This window comes from Armigeres subalbatus, chromosome 2 (assembly GCF_024139115.2).
Source record: "Armigeres subalbatus isolate Guangzhou_Male chromosome 2, GZ_Asu_2, whole genome shotgun sequence".
NCBI classification, from domain to species: domain Eukaryota; kingdom Metazoa; phylum Arthropoda; class Insecta; order Diptera; family Culicidae; genus Armigeres; species Armigeres subalbatus.
This window is the reverse complement of record NC_085140.1, coordinates 200,809,806-200,837,414: the sequence shown is the minus strand read 5'-3', so window position 1 is coordinate 200,837,414 and position 27,609 is coordinate 200,809,806. Positions and strand designations below refer to the sequence as shown.

At 38.8% G+C, this 27,609-nt stretch overlaps 1 protein-coding gene across 4 annotated transcripts in view; it reads left to right on the top strand.

Moving 5' to 3' along the window:
- Positions 1 to 26,926, top strand: part of LOC134211507 (CUGBP Elav-like family member 4) — a 563,053-nt gene extending 536,127 nt beyond the window's left edge. For 2 of the 4 annotated variants that reach the window (XM_062688403.1, XM_062688404.1), the window contains exons 9-12: positions 17,032 to 17,109; positions 18,222 to 18,380; positions 22,907 to 23,071; positions 23,262 to 26,926. In XM_062688403.1, coding sequence (XP_062544387.1) covers positions 17,032 to 17,109; positions 18,222 to 18,380; positions 22,907 to 23,034 — 365 coding nt within the window. In that variant the 3' untranslated portion in view covers positions 23,035 to 23,071; positions 23,262 to 26,926. The remainder of the gene's footprint in view (positions 1 to 17,031; positions 17,110 to 18,221; positions 18,381 to 22,906; positions 23,072 to 23,261) is intronic. The other 2 variants (XM_062688406.1, XM_062688405.1) reach the window with 1 other exon arrangement.
- The last annotated feature ends 683 nt before the right edge of the window (positions 26,927 to 27,609 follow it).

Here is a 27,609-nt window from a genome sequence, read left to right as displayed (position 1 = left end):
AGATGTGAGACGTCTCAGTGCTCACTTTTCATTTCTCATTTCTTATTTTTCTTACTACTAAATCATCAACTATTCTTGATCACTTCAGACTTTCATATTAACTATTGTTAGACTGAACGACATCTTTGGCCCTATGACCTATTCGGCAAACGAAATTTACGGTCGTCTGACTGTTCGGAAGAAGAAGACTGTTCGGACAAATGACATTTACGGCCCTTTCTTCCAAACGACCATTTTGATTAAAAGGCATTTTTAGTCAAACGACTTAATTAGCCGAAAAATCAAATCGGTCAAACGACATATTTGGCCGACTAAAATAAAAACTCCTCCCAAAAAATTTGGAATTTTCCATAAAAAATTAAGAAATTGACAATATAGAGATCCAGGTGAAAAAAAAACCCTGAATCATCACCCTGGCGGTGTTGGCGTCTTTCTCGTGCATATAAAAAATGATATTTTGGCCATAACTTCTGAGCCCATAGTGCGATTTGACCAATTTCACTAGGAAACAATGAGACAGAATAAAACTTGTTGCGAGGAAATCGGCTAAGGATAAGTGCCTAAAAAATGAGTGAGTATTTTTTGCGCACATACATACACATACATACACACGCACAGACAGACATCATCTCAGTTCGTCGAGCTGAGTCGATTGGTATATAACAAAATGGGTATCCTGGCCTAATACAAAAACTTTGTTTTTGGGACGAATTTATAGTCATCACGTATACTTAGTATACGAGAAAGACAAAAATCAAATAAGATTTTTACCAACATAAAGCAATTTTACGGAACCCAAAAAAAAGGAAAATTGTAAACGTAAAATAGTTTTTAAAAATAATTAAAATAAACATATTTTATTTAATAAATGGCCCCTTCTTTGAAAGCGATTATTGGCCATGGAAAATTTACTTAAGTTTATTGATTTTTAATTTTATTTATGAAATGTTTATTTTTTATGTTTTTTTTCATTTTCGCGAAAAGCTTTCATTTTTTGTTGGGGTATATTCATTTTGTTCAAAATATTGTAACTGTTAATTGCACATAATTATATACCATCGTTTGGACATTTTTTTCAATGAAAAAATATGACTTCTTTATGGAAAACCATTTTGATCAAACGGCATTTTCGGCTTAACGACTTTGTTGGCCGAAAGATCAATTCTGCCGAACGACAATTTTTGCCGTATGGCCCACTCGACCAAATGACATTTGCGGCCATACGATGTTTTCGGCCGTATGACTTATTCAGCCATAAAGCTAGATCGACAACAGGGTTGCTTCGATTGACGATGAAACCACTTGAAGTTATTTGAAGGTCCTCCAGCTTTCTCCTGATTTCTGTCAAATGAAAATGCACCCTACCGGTGGTTGTTTCTAACAACTCTGTACCGAAAACCTACCGAAAACCTGTATAAGAACAGTTTTGCAAGCTTACATTTTTTGTATAAGAATCTAACAATTTTGCATTAGGTTCTATTTGATGCTTTGATGCTCTGGACAAAATTTTAGCCAAATCGGTCAACGTTTGGGCGGTGCTAAACTCGTTGGAAGTTTATATGCAAAAATGTATGCAGAAACATTGCAGAAAACCGGGAGAAGATTAGAGTTTGCCCGGCTAAGTTATTAGCATTTCACTGAAGTGGGGTTTGAGCAAATTTCGTTTCTTTTACCTTTGAAAATAAATAAATTCACCCCTACAACACTCCAGTAAAATGCTAATATCTTTGCCTAAAAAAATTAATCTTCTCGCGGTTTTCAGCATAACATTCTGTATTTAATTCTACAAGAACTGAATGAGTATCAAGGTTCTTGATCGTAAATTGTGCCGTCCAACTGCAAATCACTGTTTTTGGATGTTTCTGCATACACTTTTCCATATAAACTTCCAACGAGTTTATCACCGCCCAAACGTTGACCGATTTCGCTGAAATTTTGTCCAGAGCATCAGGGCATCAAAAAGAACCGAATAAGAGGGCGGCCCATCAAAAAATTGAAAAAGCCACATGTTTACTGCTCTTCTCTCAATTAACATAAATTTGCTTGTTGATGTTGCTGTCTTTTTGACCTTACACAGATTCCAAGCTGAATTTATTGAATTAATCCGACAAACGATTGGATGAGGAGCCATTGCAAAGGCAATCGAAACATGTTTTTTTTATATTTTATTCTATTTTATTTTATTATATTTTATTTCATTTGACGCAAGATGGGCTAAAACTTGAATTTCATGAAAATCGGACAGTAACTGAGTCAGCACCGTTCATTCCCATTTCAATGTTTATCCCAGTTCGAAATGGGTTAATCGCAAGGTTTACATTCCGACCACGTCCATACCCTAACAGATCATATGTTTTTTCGCGATGATGACTTTTCAGTCTTGACAAAATCTAAACACTGTAATTAACATAAATTTATATCTTCTGTTATTAATTTTGCCCAATATTTTGGACCCTTTGTAACCTTTCCGCTTAGCCAATTGCCATTGCTTTTTGAAAACCATTGAGCCACAGATTATGATGAAGCTGCTAAAATTGAGTCATTGAGGAATGTTCTAAACGGACCGAAACATTGGACAAAATTAAATAAAACTGTTTTGATTTTTCTCGCTTGCTTGAGCTGTTTGTCCCAACAATATTATTCTAAAAGGCTGATTGAATATTTGAAAAATGGTCGTTCGAAAAAAAATGTCATCCAACTTATTTGGATGGGTAACTAACTTCACCTTTAATTAGTCAGTTGAATAACTTGTCAAGGTTATTAAATTTGTAAAAGTCATCCTTGGCCAAATTACCAATACAAGGATTCAAAGAAACGATAGGTAGATAAATTACTAAGAGTTTTTCCGAATGCAATCTAATATGTTTTACTGCGAAATGAAAACCCTTTTCTGTTGATATGGGAAGGCCTTTTCGGGGTGCACTTTTCGTTCTCATCTTACCCAAGGCGACCCTGCTCGGATCGCAAAATCCCAAAAGCCAGGACCAACTTTTACCGACACCGCACTCGAGTGGTTCCCTTCCTCGGGTGCCATGCTCCCATTTCCAGAGATACGAGAAATCACATTTAATTTACTTCCGGCTCATTGAAATTCACCGAAAATGACAGCAAATCTGCTTTTGGCTTTCGTACCGACAAACTACCGCTGCTATCCGAATTCGAACGAAACCTGACGCCGCCATGGCCGGCAACCCACCACCCGGTAGAAGGAGACATCGGAAAACTAATCCGAAGTGCTTGTTTTAAACACAATTTAAAATTTTGTACATTTAAATGTCGTCAACAATTTTATTTATACCCCGGTGTGGAAACTGTCGGCAAAACGAAAGGCTTGTTGTTTTCTGCATCGCCTTCCGCCACCTTTCAACGTCCGTTCCACCGATGTGGTTCAACGTCAAACTTCCCGACTTCGGGAGGAAGAAACGGCAGAGTGTGACAAAAAAGCCGGAGTGCACTTTTTACTCGGTCCAACCGCTCCACCCTTCATCAGCAAACCGGTTGCAGCTCAAAGGAAAGGAGATTGTTATTTACAGGAAAAGTTAGAACGTTGAGAGGTCTCATTGTTACGGTTCTCTCGAAGCTGTTGAACAAAACAGCAACAGTACAGAGAAGAAAAAATATACAAACAACTTGGTTGGGCTGTGATTTTGGTAAATAGTAAAAAATAGGACTAATTCACCTGTTGGATTTTGCAATTCGTAATGTGGACAATTCTTATACAAAATAGTAGTTGAAAGCTCTAAACTATGCTACAACACAAATGAAACGTTTGTTTGAGAAACTGCATATGTTACATTTTTGACCAAAATGAGATTTTTATATGTTCTGAATCCTCGTCCAAAAATACGTATTCTGGTAAAAAATACAAAAAAAAATGTTTGAAAATACTTACACGCACTTTGTAGAGCAATTTTGGAGTGCTGCTTGCAGCTTGCTAACTGGAAGTTTTTCAGTGTGTTGGGTTTTGCCAAAAACTATTGTTGTGTATCGAAGAAATCAAAAGATTAGGTGCAAATATGTTCAAAAACTGTTTTTGTTGTTTTTTCGGAATTGTGTAAAATGGATATATGCAGTTTCTCATACAAATGATTAAAATAGAATCTCATTTTTTTTATTCCAAAGTGATTTCTTGCCATAACTAACATTATTTTAAGTATGGAACGGTTTGAACAACTTTAATTTCGAGAAAGTGTGAGCATTATGAACACTTATAGTTGTCCATGCCATTCTATCGATTATTTTCTACATGGATTATTTTTAATAATTATTTTTTTCTTTAATTTAAACCTAAGCCACTATTTCTACAAAAAGTTGAATATTTGCTCGATTTCTGTCAATAGCCAGAGTGATGGTTACACTTTTCACTCCCACTAGTATTTGAAGAACGGTAACCCCGGTAATGCCAACAAAAATATATCCGGAATGATTCAGAACTGTGTGTGCACCGACGCACACCTCACCCTCCGGGAGATTCCAAAGCAGGAAAAAAAACTTTTTCCTCTCTCCCAGCAACAGCAGCAGCAGCAGCCGAAATGCAATTAAACTTTGTTATTTGTTTTCGGGTGAGAAAGTTTATATTTTTAATGAAACATGACTCGCCCGGTACACCTACTGGTGCTGGCCGTCCATAACCGACCCTTGCTCGAGTTGGCATCGGAGGGCATCTCCATCGGAGCGACAGCAAAAGTTGCATCAACCAACAGAAGACACTCCGAGTTGCCTGCAGCAACGGGTGGCGACGAGCACTGCTGACTGCTCGGTCACAATAATGGAGGTCAGTGTTGGAGTTTGTCGAGGGGTTCGCAACCAAATTCACCGGGGAGAAAAGAAAACATGCCATCCAGGTCCGAAGGGAAGATAATATGGCAGAAATGAATCTGCGGGTGGACGCAGTGGATGAGTACCCCGTTGCTTGACAACTGTCGGATAACTCTGCTAACTAGCTGCAATTAGGAACGGTGCAGATTGAGATTTCCTGGACTATGGACGAAGCAGAAGTACATTGTTGTTTGGGAAATTTTAGTTACCATTCGTAAGTTTGTCAGTTTGTGCAAGATTTGGAGAGGTAAGAAATTTGATTGGCGTTCTTCGATTAAAGATATATCTTCACTTTCAGAGCAGAACAAAACCTAATGATTTGGCTACATTAATTAATCGCATATTCGCGCAGCAATGAAAATGAAGAAAATGATATTTTGTGACTGAAATTGGAATAATAAGTAAAACAAAAATAATTTCCCAGGCTAGCTATGAGTAGAGAAGAAGACTGAGAAAGAGAACAAACTCACCGCAGATACGCCCCTAGCGCCCTTAGCATGAGATTGATTTAGGCTGTGTTAAGGCGTGTATGACTGAAGAATGACTATTATTAAAATGAGTCCCAGAGACGAGCCAGCCTCGGGCTGCAAGTCTCTTAAATAAAGACAAAAAAAAATGCGAGGATATATTTTTTCACATATTTGTTAACTCAAATAAATTCAACTAGAGTTCGTCTCTTCAAATAGAACCTGTTGGCCATGCATGTTATTATATCAGATTTCTTTTACCATCATATAACGACCCACTTTCCACTGAAATTTAATAATGGAGATACGGATACGTAAATCAATATGAAGAATAAGCGAAAGGGAACTATTCAAGACCCTTCATCGATATATTTACTCATACAATGCATATATTCAGACTCATAATAATACTTCTACCCACTCGTAATATTAACAAGACAAACCTCACCCCAGCAGGGCTCTCGTTAGGACTTCCCAAACTACCAGTCAGCCAAAGCCCATCCTTGGCTGACATCGCCAAAACCTACTCAAGCGAACCGGGATCCTACCATCCCGGAAAAATGGAGCATCGGGAAGCAAACAGCAGCCTGCCAAAGGCATAACTCACCTAGTAAAAACCAATTGCCTAAAAGTATTGTTAAATGAAATGGAAAATTCGTAACCGTAAACAGAACCCGGCAAGCAGCAGCGATGGCCTTCGCCATCATCGCCACCGTCGTGGTCTCTTCCCAGTTGTGAGGTGAATGAAACAGAACGAGAAAAAAATCCAATTCAGCTGACTACAGAAACATATGGAAAACTATAATACCCTTTGCGATTTCACCCTCAAGCCCGGAAAGGGGAACGGCGACAATATGCCAGCCCAGCACCGCCACAAGGCTCCCATCCTTGGTCGACCATGATAAACGAGTGCACGTGGGTGGTGTGGTGTGGCGGCGAGATGGAGGTATAGACAAAGCTTGCCACCAAAACAAATGACTGGAAGCGAGAAAAAACAAGATCATAACTTTCCACCCCGGTAAGAGAGCGAATGCTGTCCCGGTGGTGGTCCTGCTGGTTGACCCTTCTTCGTATGGCAATGCGACTGTCGTAGGTAGGACAGCCTTCATATTGGCTGTGGCGGACCCAGTAGTGGAACCAGCTGGAGCTATAATAGGTCCGAAGTCAGATAATAAGTATCGATCCTGCGAATAAATCTTGGCAAGTGGCGACCAGCTTCGTAAAGGCAAATAAACAACGAGTGGGTAACAAACTACTCGAACTGTGCGGTGGAGGAACTCCCGTGGGTGTTCAGAGAAAAGAAAAACAGTTTCAGTTCACATTTATTGGTCGCTTCTTTCGGTGTCGTCGGTCGGCCAACCGGTGTCGATTTTTGGTGCCGCTCGTTGTGGTTGGCAAGAAATCATATTCCAATTATTTCAAGGATCCGCTGAGAAAGCGAAAAGGTTCGGGGTGGTCATTGGGTGCTGAAATAGTGGATGCTTGCGGAGAAAAATATTTCGAAACGTCGTAGAGTAGACGGTGTTTCTGTTTGCAAACGATGAAAGAGTGGACGAATGACATCAATGCGATATATTTATATGAAACTATGGAAAGCAATACATCGATATCATGAAAACCATTGGAAATATTTTCAAATGATAGAAAAATGGAGCTATGCCATTATGAAGAAAAGTATAACAAGTTTAGGTTATCGACTTTCATCTTAATTTTTACTATGTGGAAAACGATACTGCGAACCGAAAACATGTGTTTCGAGGAGGAAAAATTTTAAGAAATATGCTAAAATATCCACTGCCTACCGATGGGAATCGGGCCAGTACGCTAGACGGGTGCTCTACCACTATGCGATGGGTCTGTATGGCACCCTGTGGTCACGAGGTATGGGATTACTTCCAGCGCAATCCGCACCATTCTAGCGTGGCCTGCCGAAATTCATGTTTTCAAGTTGAGGAAAACTCCCAACCGAACCAATATGCTGTATACGGTTGCCGAATCTCCAAATCAGCTAAAAAGCATTGTAAAGAAAATAAGACGTGATTCAAGGCGGACGCCAAGCATATCCCCTGACTGGATTTCTTATTGGCAAGCTACGATAGGATGTTGTGGATAAGGTTGATAATTTTGTCAACAATTGTCGAAAGATACTTTTTCTTATCAATAGCGCAAACTGAAAAACAGCATACCGATAACAGTTATCAAATGAAATATTTTATTTCGTTTGATGAATTTGCATGTTTTAATTATTTATTCTTTTCTCTGGCCACGCATTTCTCACTTCTCGTTCCTCAATTCTTACATTTTTCTTACTTCACATCTTATTTCTCACTTTTTTCATCTCACCTTTCACTTCTTACATTTGATTTCTCACTTCTCATTTCTCGATTCTTACTTCCGAATTCTCACATGTCACTTCTTGCTTCTCAATTCCGAGTCTCGGTTTCACTTCTAATCTTTAAATCCAAAATCTTGTTTCATATTTCACACGTCCCTTACGTCTTCTTTTATCACATGTTATTTGTCATTTCTCGCGTTTCACTTCTGACTCTTAACTTCTCACTTCTTATATCTGACATTTCACTTCTTGTTTCTTTCTCTCCTCACTTCTTCTCCTTTCTCATTTCTCACTTTTCAACTTTTAATTTTTATTTTCCGCTTTTTTTCAATTTGCACATTTAAATTCGAGCTTTTTGCTTTTCAATTCTTACTTTCACATATCATTCCACTCTTGTCGTGTTTCATTTTTCTTTTCTCATTTCTTCTACCTTCTTACTTCGCACATTTCACTCCTCGCTTCTTACTGCCCACTTCCGATTATCTCTTCTCCGTTTTTATTTTCACTTCTCGCATCCCACATATCATTTCTCATGCTCCAATTCTTACTTCTTACTTCTCCCTTCTAACTCCTCACTTCTCACTTTCCACTTATGTCTGTCTTATTTTCTCTTCTTATTTTTCACAGTGAGAAATGAGTAGTGAAAAACGTTTTCTGCCAAATGGTCCTTTATGTCAAACCGTCATTTCGGCCAAACAGCATTTTTGTCCAGACTCTCGCCCTAACGTGTTGTTCGGCCAAGTGGTATGCAGCCAAAAGGCTTCGTCTAAACTTCTTTTTTAACTTTCACAATGTTAAAATTGTTTTTGTCTAGTCCTGAAACCTTGAAGAAACGAGAGCCTCATTTTTATCAAACGAGGAAGAGTACAATTGAAATATAATATACACAGATATTGTAACTATTAATTTTACTTTGATAATTTTGACACATGACGGGTTATTTGCTGCCATCGGTTCATAACCCTAATTTAGTAACTTAATTCACAAAGAAATCAATCTCGTATTACTATATTTGAACCTATTTCATCGGCGGCAAAACTTCTTTTACCCATGCATATACTGGAACAACGATAGTGATACTCTACCAGGGTTTGCAGAAATCGCTCTCAATAGATAACGATAAATGAAAGGCCAAATCTGATCCGAATCATAATATGCCATGAAATAAAATTGATCAAACTTGTACACAAGTGCGAAAACAAAAACATAATCGGACGGGCAGCCCCCACAGAGGAGTGATGATTTTCGCCTTGTTTTCGCTCATTTTGTGTTGCGGACAACACAGCTGTGCAAAACAAGTTGAATTACACCAACAGAACCAGTGCTCCCTGCGTTTGGAGCTTTTTCAACGAAATGTATCATGGGGTATACTGCCTCTAACCGCAAGTCGAGCACATCTGTATACTTGATACTTGATGGGCTACAGCTCTTCGATGAACCTACGCCGAATGGAGTATCCTTCTCCACTGGACTCGATCCTGGGCCAATCGCTTCCAGTCGCCCTGAACATTGAGCGCCCTCAGGTCCTCTTCAACTGCAAAAAGCCATCGTGTACGCGGCCTTCCACGAAGCCTGCGGCCTCTTCCGGGTTCTCTACTAAATATTATCTTCGCTTGACGTTCTTCCGGCATACGAACAACATGACCAGCCCACCGTAGTCTGCCGTGTTGTATAAGCTTAATAATATCCAGCCCTTTATACACCTGGTACAATTCGTGATTCATGCGACGCCGCCAGATACTGTTCTCCTGTTTACCGCTGAATATTGTACGCAGCACCTTACGCTCAAACACTCCGAGAGCTCTCCGATCAGCCTCCTTTAACGTCCATGTCTCATGACCGTATAAAGCCACCGGAAGAATCAGAGTAGTATACAGCGCGAGTTTTGTTTTCGTTTGTAGACTACGGGACTTAAGTTGGTTACGAAGTCCGTAATAAGCCCTATTTGCAGCTGCAATACGCCTTTTCACCTCGCGGGTAACATCATTATCGCACGTCACTAATGTTCCAAGATACACAAATTCTTCTACCACTTCAAATTTTTCACCATCCAGCACTATTTCGCTACCACCACCACTAATGAACCCACGTTGATTGCCAGCGACCATGTACTTCGTTTTGCTGGTATTGATCGTGAGTCCAATCCTCGCTGTCTCCCTCTTAAAAGGCGCAAAAGCCTCTTCCACGGCACGGCGATCAATTCCGATAATATCGATATCGTCCGCAAATCCCAGGAGCATATGCGATTTTATGATAATGGTACCGCTTCTTTGCACACCAGCTCTCCTAATCGCTCCCTCGAACGCTATATTGAACAGTAGGTTCGAGTGCATCACCCTGCTTTTTAATCCATTGAAGGTAACAAATGACGTCGATATTCCATCCGCAACCCTTACTTGATTTCGATCCGTCCAACGTTATACGAATCAGCCGTATCAGTTTCGCCGGAAAACCATGTTCAAGCATAATTTGCCATAATTCATTCCGTTTCACTGAATCGTACGCCGCCTTGAAATCAATAAACAGATGATGTGTCTGCAAGTTGTACTCCCGGAATTTATCAAGAATTTGTCTCAGGGTAAACATTTGATCCGTCGTTGATCGGCCCTCACGAAAACCTGCTTGGTATTCGCCGACGAAGGACTCTTCAAGCGGTCTCAATCTGTTGAACAGAATACGGGACATAATTTTGTACGCCGAATTAAGGAGGGCTATTCCTCGGTAATTGGCGCACTCCAGTCTGTGCCCTTTCTTAAAGAGAGGGCAAATGAGGCCGTCCAACCAGCTAGCAGGCATTTCCTCGTCTTCCCATATTTTCGACATAATATGGTGCAGAACTTCATAAAGCTGCTCACTGCCATGTTTGAGAAGTTCAGCCGGGAGCTGGTCCTTCCCCGCAGCCTTATTGTTTTTCAGCTCTTTGACAGCTTTTTTAACCTCATTTAGTGTAGGTGACTGCACCGCTTGTCCATCGTCGCTAATATCTATTCTGTTCACCGATGCACCGTCACTTCCTCCATTCAACAAAGTCTCGAAGTGTTGCTTCCACCTGGCAGCCACTTCAGTTTTATCTGTCAGCAAATTCCCTTGTTGGTCGTTGCACATGACGGGAGATGGCGCTGTCTTTCTCCGCACGCCATTGACAGACTCGTAAAATCTCCGCATATCGTTCTCCAGTTTTTCCTGCGCCTCACTAATAACTTGTTCTTCGTACTCTTTTTTCTTCCTGCGATGGGATCGTTTTTCGGCAGTTCTTGCTTCCTTGTACCGATCTCTATTCAATCGGGTACCGACACCAACATCCGGCTTCTGGCAACGTTCTTCTCGTCTGTCACTCTCTGACACTCCACATCGAACCAACCCGTCCTGGGACGCCTCTATGCAGTGCCTACCACTTCTCGTGCTGTTGTGCTCACCGCTCCATGGATCGACTCCATAGATCGTTGATGTTGACGCTAACGTTGATTGCACTTATCCGTTCGTCGAGCTTCTGGCGGTACTCAGCCGATACTCCTTCCGCCGACAATCGCTGGATATTGTAACGCATCGTTCGCTGTGATCTTTCGTTCGATACAGTTGACAACCGTGATCGAATTTTACTGACAACGAGGTAGTGATCAGAGTCAATGTTCGGACCTCTGAATGTCCGCACATAGATAACATCCGAGAAATGGCGCCCATCCACCAGAACATGGTCTATCTGGTTGCAAGTTTCACCATTTGGGTGTCTCCAGGTGTGCTTTTGGATGTTCTTTCGTGCAAAGTAGGTGCTCCTGATGGCCATCCCTCTGGCAGCAGCAAAATTTACTAGCCGTAGGCCGTTGTCATTGGTAGCGGAGTGAAGGCTCTCCCTACCGATTATGGGACGGAAAAAGTCCTCTCTACCGACCTGAGCGTTAGCGTCTCCGATAACAATTTTCACGTCATGCTTTGGGCACTCTCCATAGGCTTTATCAAGACATTCATAAAACGTGTCCTTCACATCGTCGGATTTATCGTTTGTCGGTGCGTAAACGTTGATTAGGCTGTAATTGAAGAATTTGCCCCGTATCCTCAACACACAGATTCGTTCGCTAATGGGTTTCCACCGCATCACTCGCTTCATCTGCTTGCCCATCACTACGAAACCAACTCCATGCTCTGCTTTTTCACCGCCGCTGTGATAGATGTTATACTTGAATGCAGTATTGGTCGTGGGATCCACGGCTCGATTTCACGTTCTCCGGATCTAGGCCATCGGACTTCTTGAATAGCAGCCACGTTCACTCCAACCTTCTGCAGTTCACGAGCCAGAAGGCTCACTCGTCTAGGTTCATTTAGGGTCCTGACATTCCAGGTACCGAGTTTCCAATCATAGTCCTTATTTCGTTGCCGGGTCGGTTGCCAAAAATAACGTTCTCTTTTTCTTCTATCTCCATTTTTCGTGGTTTTTGATAGGCTTCAGTAAGCTACCTTACCGGGGTCGCGTTACCTACATCGCGATGATGGGGCTGCCACCTTAGGTATAGCTGACGCGATACAGCATTTCGTTAATCAGCCGCTGGGTACCAGGCAGACGCTGTTTGAGCCGCACCTCCTGGTGAACAGACGCTCGAGGCGTACCTTCTCACTCTAGCTGGTGTCAGAAGGACAACAGTGCCCAGGAAGGCACTACCAGCTAAGTACACAACCCTTAGCTGGCGGTCTTTTGTCATCGGACGACCCGTGGAAGCGTGAGATAGGGACTTGTGGGGACCAGAGCTCTGTTGGGCGCTCCTTCCTTGATGTCAACCCACCATTTTGCAGCCTGAATCAGGGATTTATCATGATAGTTTGCGGAACGGTATGCTAAATATCGTTTATGTATACAGAGATGATAGGTGAGAGACTTTTTCATTCTTTTTTGAATTCAATCCCTGTACTCTAAGCATCTGTTCAAGCTGCAAAGCGAGAACAAGACGAGGACAGTTTGAAAGCAACAAAGTAGGTTCGCAGACCGAAGTATTATCCTTCATGAGGTATGGTTGTGGCGCAAAAGGTGATGGATTATGCCTCGAGCATCAACGAAGGTTCGACTGCGGAGCGCTCCAAACACGTCAGCAAGTAGTCTGCGAGTGAGTCCGGTAATGCCGAGCCTCACATGATCCGCAGGGCCAAGCGGCACTTAGTCGTTACGGGTAGCGGTCTAGCCGAGCTCGAGAAGGCGCCCAATCGAACGAAGCAACGAGGGTTACTGAATCTCAGGGTGATGTTGGGCCATCTGCGACAGTTACTAAGTGGATCCAAAATCCCTATCAACTACATTACGTAAAAAACCACGTTAAACTTTACTTTTATCCTGTCAACTAGTCAACAAAGCTAAAAAGACGGTGGATGTCACACAACACGAAAACTGATGGATTGGCGGGAAACCTTGTTGGTGAATACTGACAAAGACAGGTACGCCGAAGGCCCTGAGGTCCATGAGAGGTGCCGAAAGTCTTGCGGCACTGGGTGACGACGTGAAGCGATGTAAAGCGTCAGACGTCCCAGGGCAAGCAAACAGTAAAACAATGTTTTAATAACCTTTGCCAGAACGTCAAAGCTAATCCCTGGAGCGATGCATACACCTTAGTAATGGCGAAGACCAAAGACACCCCCCAAACGGTCGCCTGCAAGGTTGAAGTCCATTCTCGATGTACTCTTCCCATCCCATATCACAAGACCCTGACCTCCAGCACCGTACAGCGTGAGTGCGGCCGAAGTTGCATTGCTGACGAACAGGGATCGTATTTCTCACTTATTCTCACGAGCAGAGAATCCTCACGTACGCAGATTTTTGCTGAGAAATCGATTTGCGGGAAAGAAAGAAAGGTCTGATGAGAGATAGCAATTTTTCCCTCACTACCCATGCGACGAAAAGTTTGATTTCTCGCCTAACTTTTCAAAAAGATATTAAGTAACATTTTTACATGTATTTATTTGGGTTCTACAATCAAAAGCTTTCATATTGGTCTGTTGGTTGAAATATTCAAATTAGGCCGTTTACAAATATTTCTCGGGTACTTATTCAAAAGAACGTATGTGATTTCGTAAACAAAGATTCAAACGTCGATTAGCCCGATCTGATGGCACTCCCACGCAAACCATTACCATAGACAGATAGGGGGAGGCTTCGGCTATTGGCTGTTGGTGGTGTTCGTTTGCTATTCGGCTGTTGGTGGTGTTCGTTTGCGTGAGAGTGCCATCAGACGGACTAATCGATGTTTGAATCCTTGTTTACCAAATCACATACGTCCTTTTGAATAAGTACCCGAGATTTAATTAACTTTTTGTCCTACTGGTCAAGGAGGGTCAAGAGGGGGGGGGGTAATAAAAAATAAATATTAAAATAAAAAAAAAATAAAAACTCCTCGGATTTGTTGAAAAATGTTTTGATAATCCTCAAAATTATCCGAATTTTGTTTTGTTGCCCCCTCAAAATATTATTTTTTGGCTAAAAAAACCGAGGGTTGGGGGGGGAGAAATAGTTTTTAAATATTTGTATCGGCCTTAATTCATGGAAAAGATGTTACTTAGGTCTTATTGAAAAGTTTAGCTAGATTTGCTCGTTTTCTCACTTCTTTCAATTGCAAAGGGAGTAGTCTTTATGGAACAATGAACCTAGTTTCTATATGCAAACGACGTGGTTGTATGGCTAGAATGACCGCATCTCAACGCCATTTTTCTCGATGGTCTAGGTTCGAATCCCGTTCCGGTTAAAAAAAATATTATTGGTTCCCGGAAGTTCTCGCGAAAAGTGAGCAAGGAATAAAATAATGAAACGAAAAAAGAATTTCATCAAGTAGGCACAATTTTCGTTCATCTTCTAGGTTCGTTCTAGAGAAAAGAGGTGTGAGGGAAAGATGTTTTTCACCACAAACTACGAAAAAAGATTCTCCTTTGACCAGAAATCGTTTCATTTCGTCTCATCGAAACGAAAAGCATGAACCCTGATGACAGAGTTGCTTGCGGTGGCCAAATCCTTAATACGAACACAGCTCCGGTCTCAACGGAGGACCAAAACCTTGCTCAAAAGGCAGCAAATCTGGCAAACCCTGCCATGTTCAAGACAGCCGTGCTAAGATGCCGGGTCGAGCTTATTTTACCTTATATGTGGAAGAGACAGAAACTGGTGCTATTATTGAAGTCTGGGGGCCAACAGCGACCCTTTGGCAAATAGACCAATCTGCCCAAGCTGCTTGAGAGGATCATCCTCAACAGGCTAACCCCGTACACCGAAGGTACGGACCGCCTGTCAAGCAATCATTTTAGGTTCCGTAAGAGTACACCCAACCGGTGATTGTTAGATTTTCTAACAAGTTTTTATAAGAACCTACCAGAACCTGTATAAGAACTGGGCGTAACATGTACGAAATGCTAGATTCTTCTTCTGTCAACGCAGTAGTCACGCGGGTATCTATCCTGGACTGTGGAACTAGCACCGGATTATGGGACGCTATGTATGATGGTTTTTGTTTTTAAGACAGAAGATTCCTCCATTTGTTAAGATCTTTGGATTTCCCGACGACACTACGCTGGAGGTTTACGGAAAGTCGATTGTTGAAGTGGAATTGACGGCGGCTCACGCGATCACCATAGATGGAATGGGCCTGGGCCTAGCTCACCATAAAATCCGATGCCCACAAAGCGTCTTTTAACGCAGCTTAAGCCCGCCGTTTAAAAGACGCAGGTGTGAGTCGGAACGTTGACGCTGCGTTACCGCTTTTTCCCGATGCACATGCGGATATTTAAAGCCACGTACACGCAGCGTTGAAAAAATCGGCAGCGGCTAAGTTAGAGGTGATTTTTGTTAAAAACCGTAAGACGGTACAAGAGGCGGTGATTCGCGTGGATGACTGCGTGATCAATTCTAAGCGGTGCGTGTGTGAAGCTCTTGGGAACGATGATTGGCTGAACTTTGGCAGCCACGTTGATTATATCTGTAAGAAAGCCTCAACAGCTATTTCGGCATTATCGAGGATGATGTCCAATATTTAGGTAGAGGTTGTGGTCCAGCAGCAGCATAGCTTACTAACTGGCGTTGCTTTATCTATCCTAAGATGCGGCGACCCAGCTCGGGCCTTGGTGCTTAGCGTCGATCGTTACCTTAGAAGCTAGAAAGTACACAAAAGATGATATGCCTTAGAGTGATGAGTTCACGGGATGCAGCCTGTGTGATGATGAGAAGTTTCGAATATTTTTTAGCAAATTAAGCCGAATGAAGTTATTTATTTTAAATTGTTTAGAAGACTGCATGTAGGAATTCAACACTTCGCAGCACAATGCGACTAAATGCCTGTCGCCACTAATGACGCAGCCACGAAGCTCACCTGCTACATTACGGTTTAGTACTGTTTCAGATGATTCCACCACTTGATTTTAAATTCACAGATACGAATGTTTGTCCTTCCTCGTTCAGTGTCTAACTATTCGACTTGATCAAGAAATATTATTTTATCTGACAACTACCGAATACAAGCAACACATTGCTCCGAACTTGAAGGCACCCGATGCTGATTATGTTCTTTGTCTTAAAATGAAACTAAGCAAGGTTTGAGTAAATTGTGTCTTTCTTTAATAATCTGTATGTAAGAACAATTTGTTTAACATTGTCTCCCAATCGCTAAAAGCGTTTAATTTGTTATTGGATGCAGTGCAATTTTGCAAACACTGATCACACTTCCATCTAAAATACGGAAACAGACATTTAAGATAGAATGCCCAAAGCTCTTCTCTGTCATTTTGAATATGAAGTATGGTTGTTCCTCCTCGGACAGAAAATATGTTTTCCAATCTCTCGTCAATATCTGTTGAAACAAGTGCCAAAACCAGAAGCGTTTGATGCCATAAATTGTATTTCCCGATGAAAAATAGTTGCCATTTTTTCCTTTCCCATTTCTTCTACAATAGCGTTTAATATTTTTCACCCGATCCTTGCACGGCGCTAGGAAGGGAATACTCCTTTCAACTTCGGCAGTGGCTTTGCTGCACCAGTCGTTCCCCGCACGGGCAAACATGAAGTCGTAAACAATATTTATGAGATCGGGATAAAATATGGAGCAACATTTCATGGGAACAGTTTACTTCCTCCTCAGTTTTGTCTTCTTTCTTCTCAATAGATTTCGGTTCCTCCTCAGTTTGTATTGTGTAAACTTGTAAACAAGCTGGAGCGATTAGACTCTTCTGCAGCCAGTTCGTAGATTCACAGGACAGCCTCTAGTTCCAACCTTTTTAGCCAACCCCCCGCCGCTTTAAGAGGAAGCTAAATCCCCAATCTGTCGCATTATTCCCCGTTCTGTTTTCCCCATTTCGGACAATAGCCTATTACTTTCTACTCGTTTATCCTTCTACTTTAACTGTGTGTTGTTGATGTATATTTGTTTTTTGATTGTAAATTTGTAAATTTAACAGCCTACCCAGCCGTATACGGACAATTTCCGCAAGCCATACCACAACCGATTGCCACCATTGCACCAGCACAACGTGAAGGTAAGCATCGCCCCAGAAGCGCAATTTCCTAAAATCTCTACCACTACCACTACTGCAACATCAGCCCAACAAAATAAAACAGGCAACAACACCGCCAACGACTGTCACGACAAGCTACCACTGCATTAAAACCACAAATTTGATTGCCCAGGAGGCCCGCTCGGGCACCCTGGCGGCCAAATTTTGCGCTCAGGACACTTGTGTAGCAGTCTGCTATTCTTTATCATTTCGATAACTGTTTCTATCACTCTTGTCTAGAAAGCGTGTACACACCATTTTTGCGTTCTCGTTTTTGTGCATTTCTGGAAATCGTTTGCCCCAAAAATCCATTCGATTGGATTTATCGTTTAATATATCCCTTTTATTGTTGCTATTGTTTTCGTTTGTCGATTTGCCGATTTTCCGTTTTATGTTCATAATAGATGTTCTATAGTGTGTTATTTTATTCGGTAATCAACATTCACGCCTGCACGTAATACAGCAACACACGCAGGGTACGCAACCCGTTCATGGTGCTGCACGACGATGAGCACTGGCCGTGTGAAAGTTGATACAGAATTGTCGGAACGTACTACATCTCTTGGTTGAATTTTACTGCTGGGAATAAACGTCGAAAAGCGTGAGCATTGCCTTCAGTATGGAAAGTACGAATCTACGTGTGTGTTGTTGTGTTGCGTAGAGGGCCATCCTTGGATAAGTGTTGTTTTTATATGTTTATTTATGTAGCATAACCTTTACTGGATATTGAGTCGGATGATATTTATTTCCTCGTAAATTGATGTTTTCGGTTTTTCTCAGATAGCTTTAGATCTCCTAGCGATAGACTTTGTCGGTATTTGATTTTACAGCCTAGCCTAGATTGATTTCGGATGGCAGCCTTTTGCAAAAAGATTAATTCTGGACAAACTGGTGTTGAAAAGATTTCGTTCTCTTGTCCCACCCGCCCCGTGCAGGAGCTTTCGACTTGCATGAGAAAGTTCTTGTGTGTGGTTACGCCCCACTTCCCTCCTCCCTGTAGTATAAGACAAATACCATAAATCAGCAGTACGCCATGCGTATAGACCACGGTGACAATGGTTCCTAAATGTCGCGCTTTGACCTCCCCCACACAGGCTGCTCCATATCAGGCCCGGAAGGTTGCAACCTGTTCATCTACCATCTGCCGCAGGAATTCGGTGACGGAGAGCTGATGCAGATGTTTATGCCCTTCGGTACTGTGATAAGTTCGAAAGTCTTCATCGATCGGGCCACGAACCAGAGCAAGTGTTTCGGTGAGTATAAAGCCTAATCGGCCGTAATCTAACAGGTGGCAACTAAAAAATTGGAATGAAAAGAACGGGATGAAAAATACAAAGAAGTACAGTTCAATCTGATATATGATATACAAAGAGTTGTCCATAGTCTTCAAACTTAGACTAATGTATATTGGCATATGGTCCGTAGTTGCTTCGTGTCTTAGGCCTTAAAATCACCTTTGTATACAATGGAGCTGAGTAGACCAAATAATTCTATGACAGTTTTCGAAACATTTTCACGCTTGAAATGTTCGACCGTGTACTTTTCCCATGATCTTTGTTTGCTTGAAAAAAATACAAAGCTCGCCACAATATTTCCTGTTTCCACGGCATTTTGAAAGCATCGTTGGAGTGAAAGTGTGTGTGCGACAATTCTAAGGATTCATTCTAAAGATTCATTCACATAAAATCATATTTCTATGAAAGCATTATTATTCTGATAGAAAAGTATTGAAGGCATTCCAATTTTTTAGTGTATTAGCAGAGTGAAGCCATTCGCTTATGTAGATGTCAACGATAGTAGTTTCATACGCCACTCTGTCAGATGTCAACAACAATAGGATTGAAATAATAATTTAAAATTTTATTTCCATTGATTTTTTTAATTATCTCATGATTTGGTATCATTGATTGTGAATTCAGAGACAAATTGGATGCCTTTGGATTGACTTACGCTGATTTTCCAAATATGCTGAAAAGCCGACTTTCAACACAAATCTCTCTGTACCCAATATACTAAAGGACAATGAATTCAAACCATTTGGGAGAACTTAGTGTGGTTTTGTAGGGAAAATACTGTGCTATCAAGTCCTTTGATGCATTTGTCAAAGCAGCAGTAGTTAATTCCTATGTTCCTAAATTCCTTTATAACTAACATACTGAGTTCATAAATTCCAAATTTCCTAATTTAGAATTTGATAGTTCCAGAGTTGGGGGGTTAACAACTCTGAAACTCCCAAATTCTCGAATTCCTAAATTCTCCAATTTATGAATTTCCTAAATTGTCGGAGCTCTTAACTCCTGAATTCCTAAATGCCAAAATTTTTTAATTCTGAATTTTCAATCGTTAATCTCCCATATTCCTAAATTCTCAAATTTGAATCTATAAATTTGAGAATTTAGGAATTTGGGAGATTTAATAACATAAACACTTCAATTCCTAATCTCTGAATTCCTTATTTCTTTAATTCTTAGTTCTCAAATTCCCCAATTCCTGAATATTTAAATTCCTAAATATCAAAATTGCTAAATTAATAAATACTTAAATTCCTTTATTCACAAATTACTAAATTTCTTAATTCCAAAATTTCTAAATTTAATTTTTTTCCTAAATTTCTAAATTTCTAAATTTCTAAATTTCTAAATTTCTAAATTTCTAAATTTCTAAATTTCTAAATTTCTAAATTTCTAAATTTCTAAATTTCTAAATTTCTAAATTTCTAAATTTCAAAATTTCAAAATTTCAAAATTTCAAAATTTCAAAATTTCTAAATTTCTAAATTTCTAAATTTCTAAATTTCTAAATTTCTAAATTTCTAAATTTTTAAATTTCTAAATTTCTAAAATTTCTAAATTTCTAAATTTGTAAATTTCTAAATTTCTAGATTTCTAAATTTCAAAATTTCTGAATATCTGAATTTCTAAATTTCTAAATTTCTAAATTTCTAAAGTTTCTAAATTTCTTAATTTCTTAATTTCTTAATTTGTAAATTTGTAAATTTCTAAATTTCTAAATTTCTGAATTTCTAAATTTCTAAATTTCTAGATTTCTAAATTCTTAATTTCTAAATTCCTAACATTCTAATATTCTAAATTTCAAAATTTCTAAATTTCTAAATTTCTGAGATTTCTGAGTTTCTAATTTCTAAATTTCTAAATTTTTAAATTCCTAATTTCTAAATTTCTAAATTTCTAAATTTCCAAATTTCCAAATTTCCAAATATCTAAATTCTAAATTTCTAAATTTCAAATTTCAAGATTTCTAAATTTCTAAATTTCTAAATTTCTAAATTTCTAAATTTCTAAATTTCTAAATTTCTAAATTTCTAAATTTCTAAATTTCTAAATTTCTAAATTTCTAAATTTCTAAATTTCTAAATTTCTAAATTTCTAAATTTCTAAATCTCTAAATTTCTAAATTTCTAAATTTCTAAATTTCTAAATTTCTAAATTTCTAAATTTCTAAATTTCTAAATTTCTAAATTTCTAAATTTCTAAATTTCTAAATTTCTAAATTTCTAAATTTCTAAATTTCTAAATTTCTAAATTTTTAAATTTCTAAATTTCTAAATCTCTAAATTTCCTAATTCTTAAATTTAAATATTCCTGAATTCCTTATTTTATAAATTCCTGAATTTATAAAATCCCAAATTCGTAGATTCACTATTTCTGACTTCCTAGATTCGGAATTATTAAATTCGTATATTTTTAAATACCTAAATTCCTAAATGCCTCCAATTTCTAATGTCTTAGATCTCAAATTTTGTATTTTTTTTTAATTTCTAGTTCATAAACTCCTAGATCGTTAAATTCCCACATTCCTGAATTTTTCGATTATTAAATTCCTAGATATTTAAATTCCTAGATATTATGTCCTAGATCCCTAATTTCCTATTTTTTAGATTCCTAGTTCCTAAATTCCTTAATTCCCAAATTCCTGAATTCCTCAAGTTCTAAGTCCCAAAATTATCAAATTCATTAATTCTACAATTCATGAGTTCTACAATTCATGTATTCTACAAATTATTGATTTCCCAAATACTCGAAGCTCTTAACTCTCGAATTTCTTTATTTCAAATTCCTAAATTCTTTAATTCCTAAATTTCTAAATATCTATATTCCTTAATTCCTATATTTGGAATTACTAAAATCCAGATTTTTTAAATACTTCAATTCTCAATTTCCTAGATCTCTAAATTGTGATGTTGCCAAATTCTTAAATTCCTGTATATTTTAATTCCCAAATTACTAAATTTTTAAATGAATAAATTCCTAAATGCTTCAATTCCTAATTTCCTAGATCCCCAGATTTCTATTGTTTAATTCTTAGCTCCTAGATTCCTAAATCCTTAATTCCAGAATTCTCAAATTTATTAATTCTACAATTCATTAATTTCCCAAATACTTGAAGTTCTCAACTCCCAAATTCCTAATTTTTTTTAAATTTCTGAATTCTTATTCGTTAAACTCCCGAATTCCTGAATTCCCAAATTTCTTAATTCCTTAATTTATAAATTCCTAAATTTCTAAATTGCAATATTTCAGAATTCTGTAATCCCTAAATTCCAAGATTTCTGAACTCCTAAATTCCCAAATTTTTTAAATTCTTTAATGCTTCAATTCCGAAATTCCTGAACCCCTAGATGACTAAATTCCAAAATTTCTAAATTCCTTAATATAAAAATTACTAATTTAATAAACTCCCGAATTCCTAAAATCATGAATTCCTAATTTCCCAAATTTTTGAATTCATAAATTCCTTAATTCCTTGATTCCTTAATTCCTTAATTCCTTAATTCCTTTATTCCTTTATTCCTTTATTCCTTAATTCCTTAATTCCTTAATTCCTTAATTCCTTAATTCCTTAATTCCTTAATTCCTTAATTCCTTAATTCCTTAATTCCTTAATTCCTTAATTCCTTAATTCCTTAATTCCTTAATTCCTTAATTCCTTAATTCCTTAATTCCTTAATTCCTTAATTCCTTAATTCCTTAATTCCTTAATTCCTTAATTCCTTAATTCCTTAATTCCTTAATTCCTTAATTCCTTAATTCCTTAATTCCTTAATTCCTTAATTCCCTTATTCCTTAATTTCTAAATTCCCAATTTCCCAAATTTTCAAATTCTCACAGCTATCAGGAAACTATTTTAGGTCTCATTCATTCATAGCAGTAGAGTAAGAAGTGAGACGTGAGACGTCTCACTACTCACTTTTCACAATGAGAAGCAAGGAATTACCTATTCGTCCAAATGTCCTGTTGGGCCAGATGTCCTATTCGGCCAAATTTACTATTCGGCCAAATGGCCTATTCGGCTAAATCTCCTTTTCGACTAAATGTCCTACTCGGCCAAATGTCATATTCGGCCAAATGTCCTATTGGGCCAGATGTCCTATTCGGCCAAATGTCCTATTCGGCCAAATGTCCTATTCGGCTAAATCTCCTATTCGGCTTAAATGTCCTATTCGGCCAAATGTCCTATTCGGTCAAATCTCCTTTCCGGCCAAATATCCTATTCGGCCAGATGTCCAATTCGGGTAAATGTCCTATTCGGCTAAATGTCCTATTCAGCCAAATGTCCTATTCAGCCGAATTTTGAAAATTTTGGCTTAAGTTTTAAAAGAATTTAACATACAATTATAATATAAGTTAATATAAGTATAATACAAGTATAATATTAAAAAAAAATAATGATATTCATATAATGATTCTTCAACGAAATAAAACAATTATTTTTTAATCCATATTTTCGTGTTTTCTTCCATCCAACTCTACACACACAGGTTTTGTGTCGTTTGACAATCCTGCCAGCGCTCAAGCTGCAATCCAAGCCATGAATGGTTTTCAGATTGGTATGAAAAGACTGAAAGTTCAGCTGAAGAGACCAAAAGACGCCAACCGACCCTATTAACAATCAGAGATCAAAAGCGCTTTAAAGAGTGCTTCTGGTAAGTTCACTTTTCTCATACAATTTTGTTTGTTCGTCACGGAAGAAAGGTTCATTTACAAATGATGTCGCAATTTCACAATAAATCGTTTATGCATGAGCCCAAGTATTCGAAGTAGCAATCGCAAATAAACTAATCATTGCTTCTTTCGTGTTTTCTTTTCTTTTTTCTCAATTGGCGAAATCTCCAGCTGAAGCTTTAAAATACGAAGTTAATCCTTAGACAAAACAAAACACTATATCATCAATTAAAGAAAAGGAAAAATTGCAAAAAAAAAACTAAATCTTAAACAAAACAAAATCCAAACAACTGTTCGAGAACTACAGTAAAGTGACCTACTGTGAGCTGCTTCAACACTGACTTGGCGCACTTTTGGACGCTAACATTGTGCGAGAGGTTTTAAGATCAACAACTCCCCTCTAAGAGCAACAAAAACAACTACCGTCACCATCAGCAAAGCTACAAACACAAAACGTGCGGCGTGTGAGAGAGGCGCGCCGAACAAAGTCCAACTCTAGTTAAAAGCCACAAACCACGCAAAAGTCATTAGAAAAGTTACACCCACCCAGTGCTACCACCCAGTGCTACCACCCCAACCACCCCCACTCATCGTGCTCTTTCCTGGAGATTATCTCCCATCGCCATGCCATCTCCAATCTAGTCCGTTTTGTTTTTCTTTGCACGAAATCTTGCGTTAAGGAAGTCCTCCCGAAAACTGACAAAACAGTGTGTGATTAGAATCATTCTGTGAGAGCACGTGAAACGAGCCTAGAACCGAACCCATTGAATAACATTTAAGGAAAAGACGATATCTCTCAGTTGGAATCCATCATGCTCTGTAAATTTATAGATATATGATAAAAAAAAACATATATTATATATATACAATTCCTAAGAATATTTATACATTAGATCGTAACGATGTGGCGAGATTTATGCGAGAGAGGAAGGTGAGATTTTTCTTGTTTTCAAACCATTTTTCATCGTGCCATTTCGGGGAAAGGACGCAACCAAAAAACAGGAAGTTAAAAAGTAAAGTAAGTTATTTTTTTCACGTGCCAGACACGGAAGTTCGAAATTAGACTTAGGAGAGCTGCGCACTTTTTGGCACACCCAGATCGCGCATGCCGAGGAGAGGACTTTTACTATAATTAACGAGAGAAGCTGTGCGAATTAAAATCATACACATTAAAATAACTTTAATGAAGGGAGGTAAGAGGTAACTCACGCATTTGAGCAGTAAAATTTGAACCTAACCACTAGACCACTGAAGTTCTATATACATTACTGAGCGAAAATACCATTATATAGGAAGTTAGATAAACAGAACTTATTAAAAAAAAGGGAGTATTTAAATCTAAACCCAATTAAACACTAGTGACGTAAAATAGAGCAAAATGACTGGGGATGACCTAGGTGGAGTATTTGAACCCGACAGAAGGACAAAGGAAACGTGCTCTTTTACAGCGCATGAGGGGGGCACTAGCAAGAACGGCCGTAAGTGTGCGAAAAGCCGGATTGAGACAATTGCCCATCACTTAGTATACTAGTTAGAAGTAATTTATCTATATTGATAAACTGAAAAAAGGATCGCATCCACTTACACCTTTACACACAAACACACTGGACACTAAACACACATATACCAAAAACACTAATTTGCATTGCACGGCAAAACGTAATTATTAAAGTATGAGATGATACGAAACTAGTGATCGAGCGTATTTAGAGAAATTAATTAGAACTTTTTAGGGCTGATACTCGCAGCTCGGTATTTAATCTTATTAGTCATACGACTTTCTAATATGCTTGGAAGTAGTTTGATTGTTTTTAGGTTCGCCCCTTAATTTATTCGTTGATTATTTATCTTTCATTGTCAGAGCATCAGTTTACCTGTTTCAGTATTAATTTATTCAATTTTATAGTATTTATTCGTAACCATCGGCGTCTAATTTTAAGTTACATGTCCCTATCTCCGTTCTCCCTGTCATTTTCCGTCGCTGGACAACTGATTTTGTGATTTTAAGTGCAATATCGATTAATTGTTTTTTGACTAGTCTTCTTAGAAGAGCGAATTTACTACTTAGTAACATAAATTTGTTAGAAGCATTAGTGCTGTAATAAAAATAGGTTTAATTATACTATTTGATAAACAAAACCAAATGAAATAACAAAGGTCAGCTTGCAGCAAAACCAACTAATAATGACCCCTTAACTACGCGTTATAAGCTAATTAACCACCCAAAAAAACATAACAAGTAAATGAACAAACCTACATTCATACGAGATGAATCTACAGCTAAGTGAAGCCAAAAATGAGATAAACTTGTAAAGAGAGGTTCCAAAAAAGCCAGAACAATTCCACGTTTAGCGAAAGTTGAAGCAGTACCGCAAACACGTATTTATTATGAAGTAATAAAAATAGTTCGAATTGAATTCAAAATACGAATACAGAAAACTAGTCAAGTTAGATTTCCCCTAAAAATAAGACGGCTTTCAGTCTCCTTCCAGAGTTTAAGTTACGCACCCCCTTCCCGCTCAATCAATCTTCCCCGCTCCGGACCCATAGGCAAAGGAACCGAGTAAGTTTTTGGTCATTAGGTTTCCTCCCCCAGCCGAGCGTGTGGTCCCACCAACGTGGGTCGCTGCCCGATCGGGAGAATATACAGAATACGGTAGAGTTCATGGACCGCTCCGACTTTCCTCCCGACGCTAACCCAACAGTGAGCCTTTAGACAGTAGCTTCCCAGTCCGAACATTTTCCAAAACGTGTCGTCGGCAACTGGCCTGGCCCCGGGAGGGTCGCCAGCCAGTGCCGACGGAAGCAGTTTCACCAACATCACCGGAACCCGAAGGAGAGCGTGGAAGTCGACTGCCAACCGTCGTCGTCGTCGTCGTCGCCACCGTGGCCATCGTCGTAAATCGGGGATGATGTGTATATTAAAAATCGCGCGCTGCAGGAAGGTGGATTTCATGGTGAGGATTAACTTTATATTTTTAATTAGAAAAGTGCGAGGATTAAGTGCGGTTTATGCGCGGCAGCACCACCACCAGTCGATGTGGGCAGGTCATGGTGATGAGATTTCAGGCGCTGTGTCGGGATGATATGATTTCTCGTGTTTCGGTTTTTCTGCTTGATGGAAAGTTTAATCCGAATGGGCAATGCCGTTGAATGGGAATGATGTGGTTTATATTGGTTCTAAGCTAGGAAGAATAATCTCGCTGTGAGCGTGGGTATGTAGCAGGAATATTTCAATTGATGGTATTGTTATTAAGAAAGGTGGCCTCATTTTATTGAAAAATATTGAAATTTATTATCAAACGATCATAATCAAATAATTTGAGAAGGTTTCACCAAAGTTTTCAACATTCTTCATGCTCGTGAAGGCTTATTGTTAAAAATACGTACATTCTCTGCTCTCAAATTTGCATTCAAGACGTATTAATGCAGACAACTTCTATGCTAACACCATAGCATGGATTTGTATACTTTAAAGGAAATATTGAATAGTAAAATGCGGTGTTGAAAATAAGTAAAACATTGTGATTCTCCGAATATATCACTTTTTATCCGGTCAAAATTCATGCACCGAACTTTTTTGTTTTGTTTCTTTGTTAAAGTGATTTTTAAGTAGGACAAAGTTCATCACTAACGCACTAATGCACCGAACAAACCGAGATAGTTTGGCAAAAAAACGTAGGGCGACATTTTGACATTTTTTTTCTTCATACGCAGACTGTTTTTCACTGCTGTGTGAGAGTCTCGTGCCATCCTTTTGCATGAATTTTCTTGTTTCGGCTCATGCGCAGCCCAAACAGAACTCAATCTGGTTCAATTACCTGTGGCGCATAGCCTTGAAAGAGTGCTGATTTATTAGTTTCAATCTCTCTAATAAGCAAGGAATGATAAAATGTATTTTTGCCACCAGACAATACGTCGAGTGATTATTGCTGGAAGAGAAAATAGTAAAAGCATCTGCTGACTGTTGTTTGTATGACCCGGACTGCTGCTCTGGCTGCCGTGGTTTTGTTTACCATTTCAATCCCTGAAAAATGCCTTCAGCCTTTATACACAGTAAAAATTATGCACGTCCATGCGAACTGTTCTGCATTTATATTTTGCACAATATTTTGATTATAAAACCACAACATAAAAAATAATCAACTCAGTCCCAGATTTGAAAGACTTTCATCTTACCATAACTCCATCTCACACTTCGTAAAACCTCTTAAATAAACCAGAACAGATAAAAATGAACTGTCATGTATCTTTAGAACTACTTCAATATTGCTCCTCTATCAAATCAATAACTCTGCTCCTGTGAATTCAATAGCATAGCACTCCCAAATCTAGTGGAGACATCTTTGGTGCTGATCGAAGAGCTAATAATTTTAACTTCCAGTTGGGAGTACTTCTATCAACAATGTGAGATGTTATGGAATGGCTTGTGTTCAACGCACAGCATTCTAAGATCAAAGGAATATCACTTTCAGCTATAGTGATTGTGAAGTTGGACATTCAATAGATAAAACAGTTA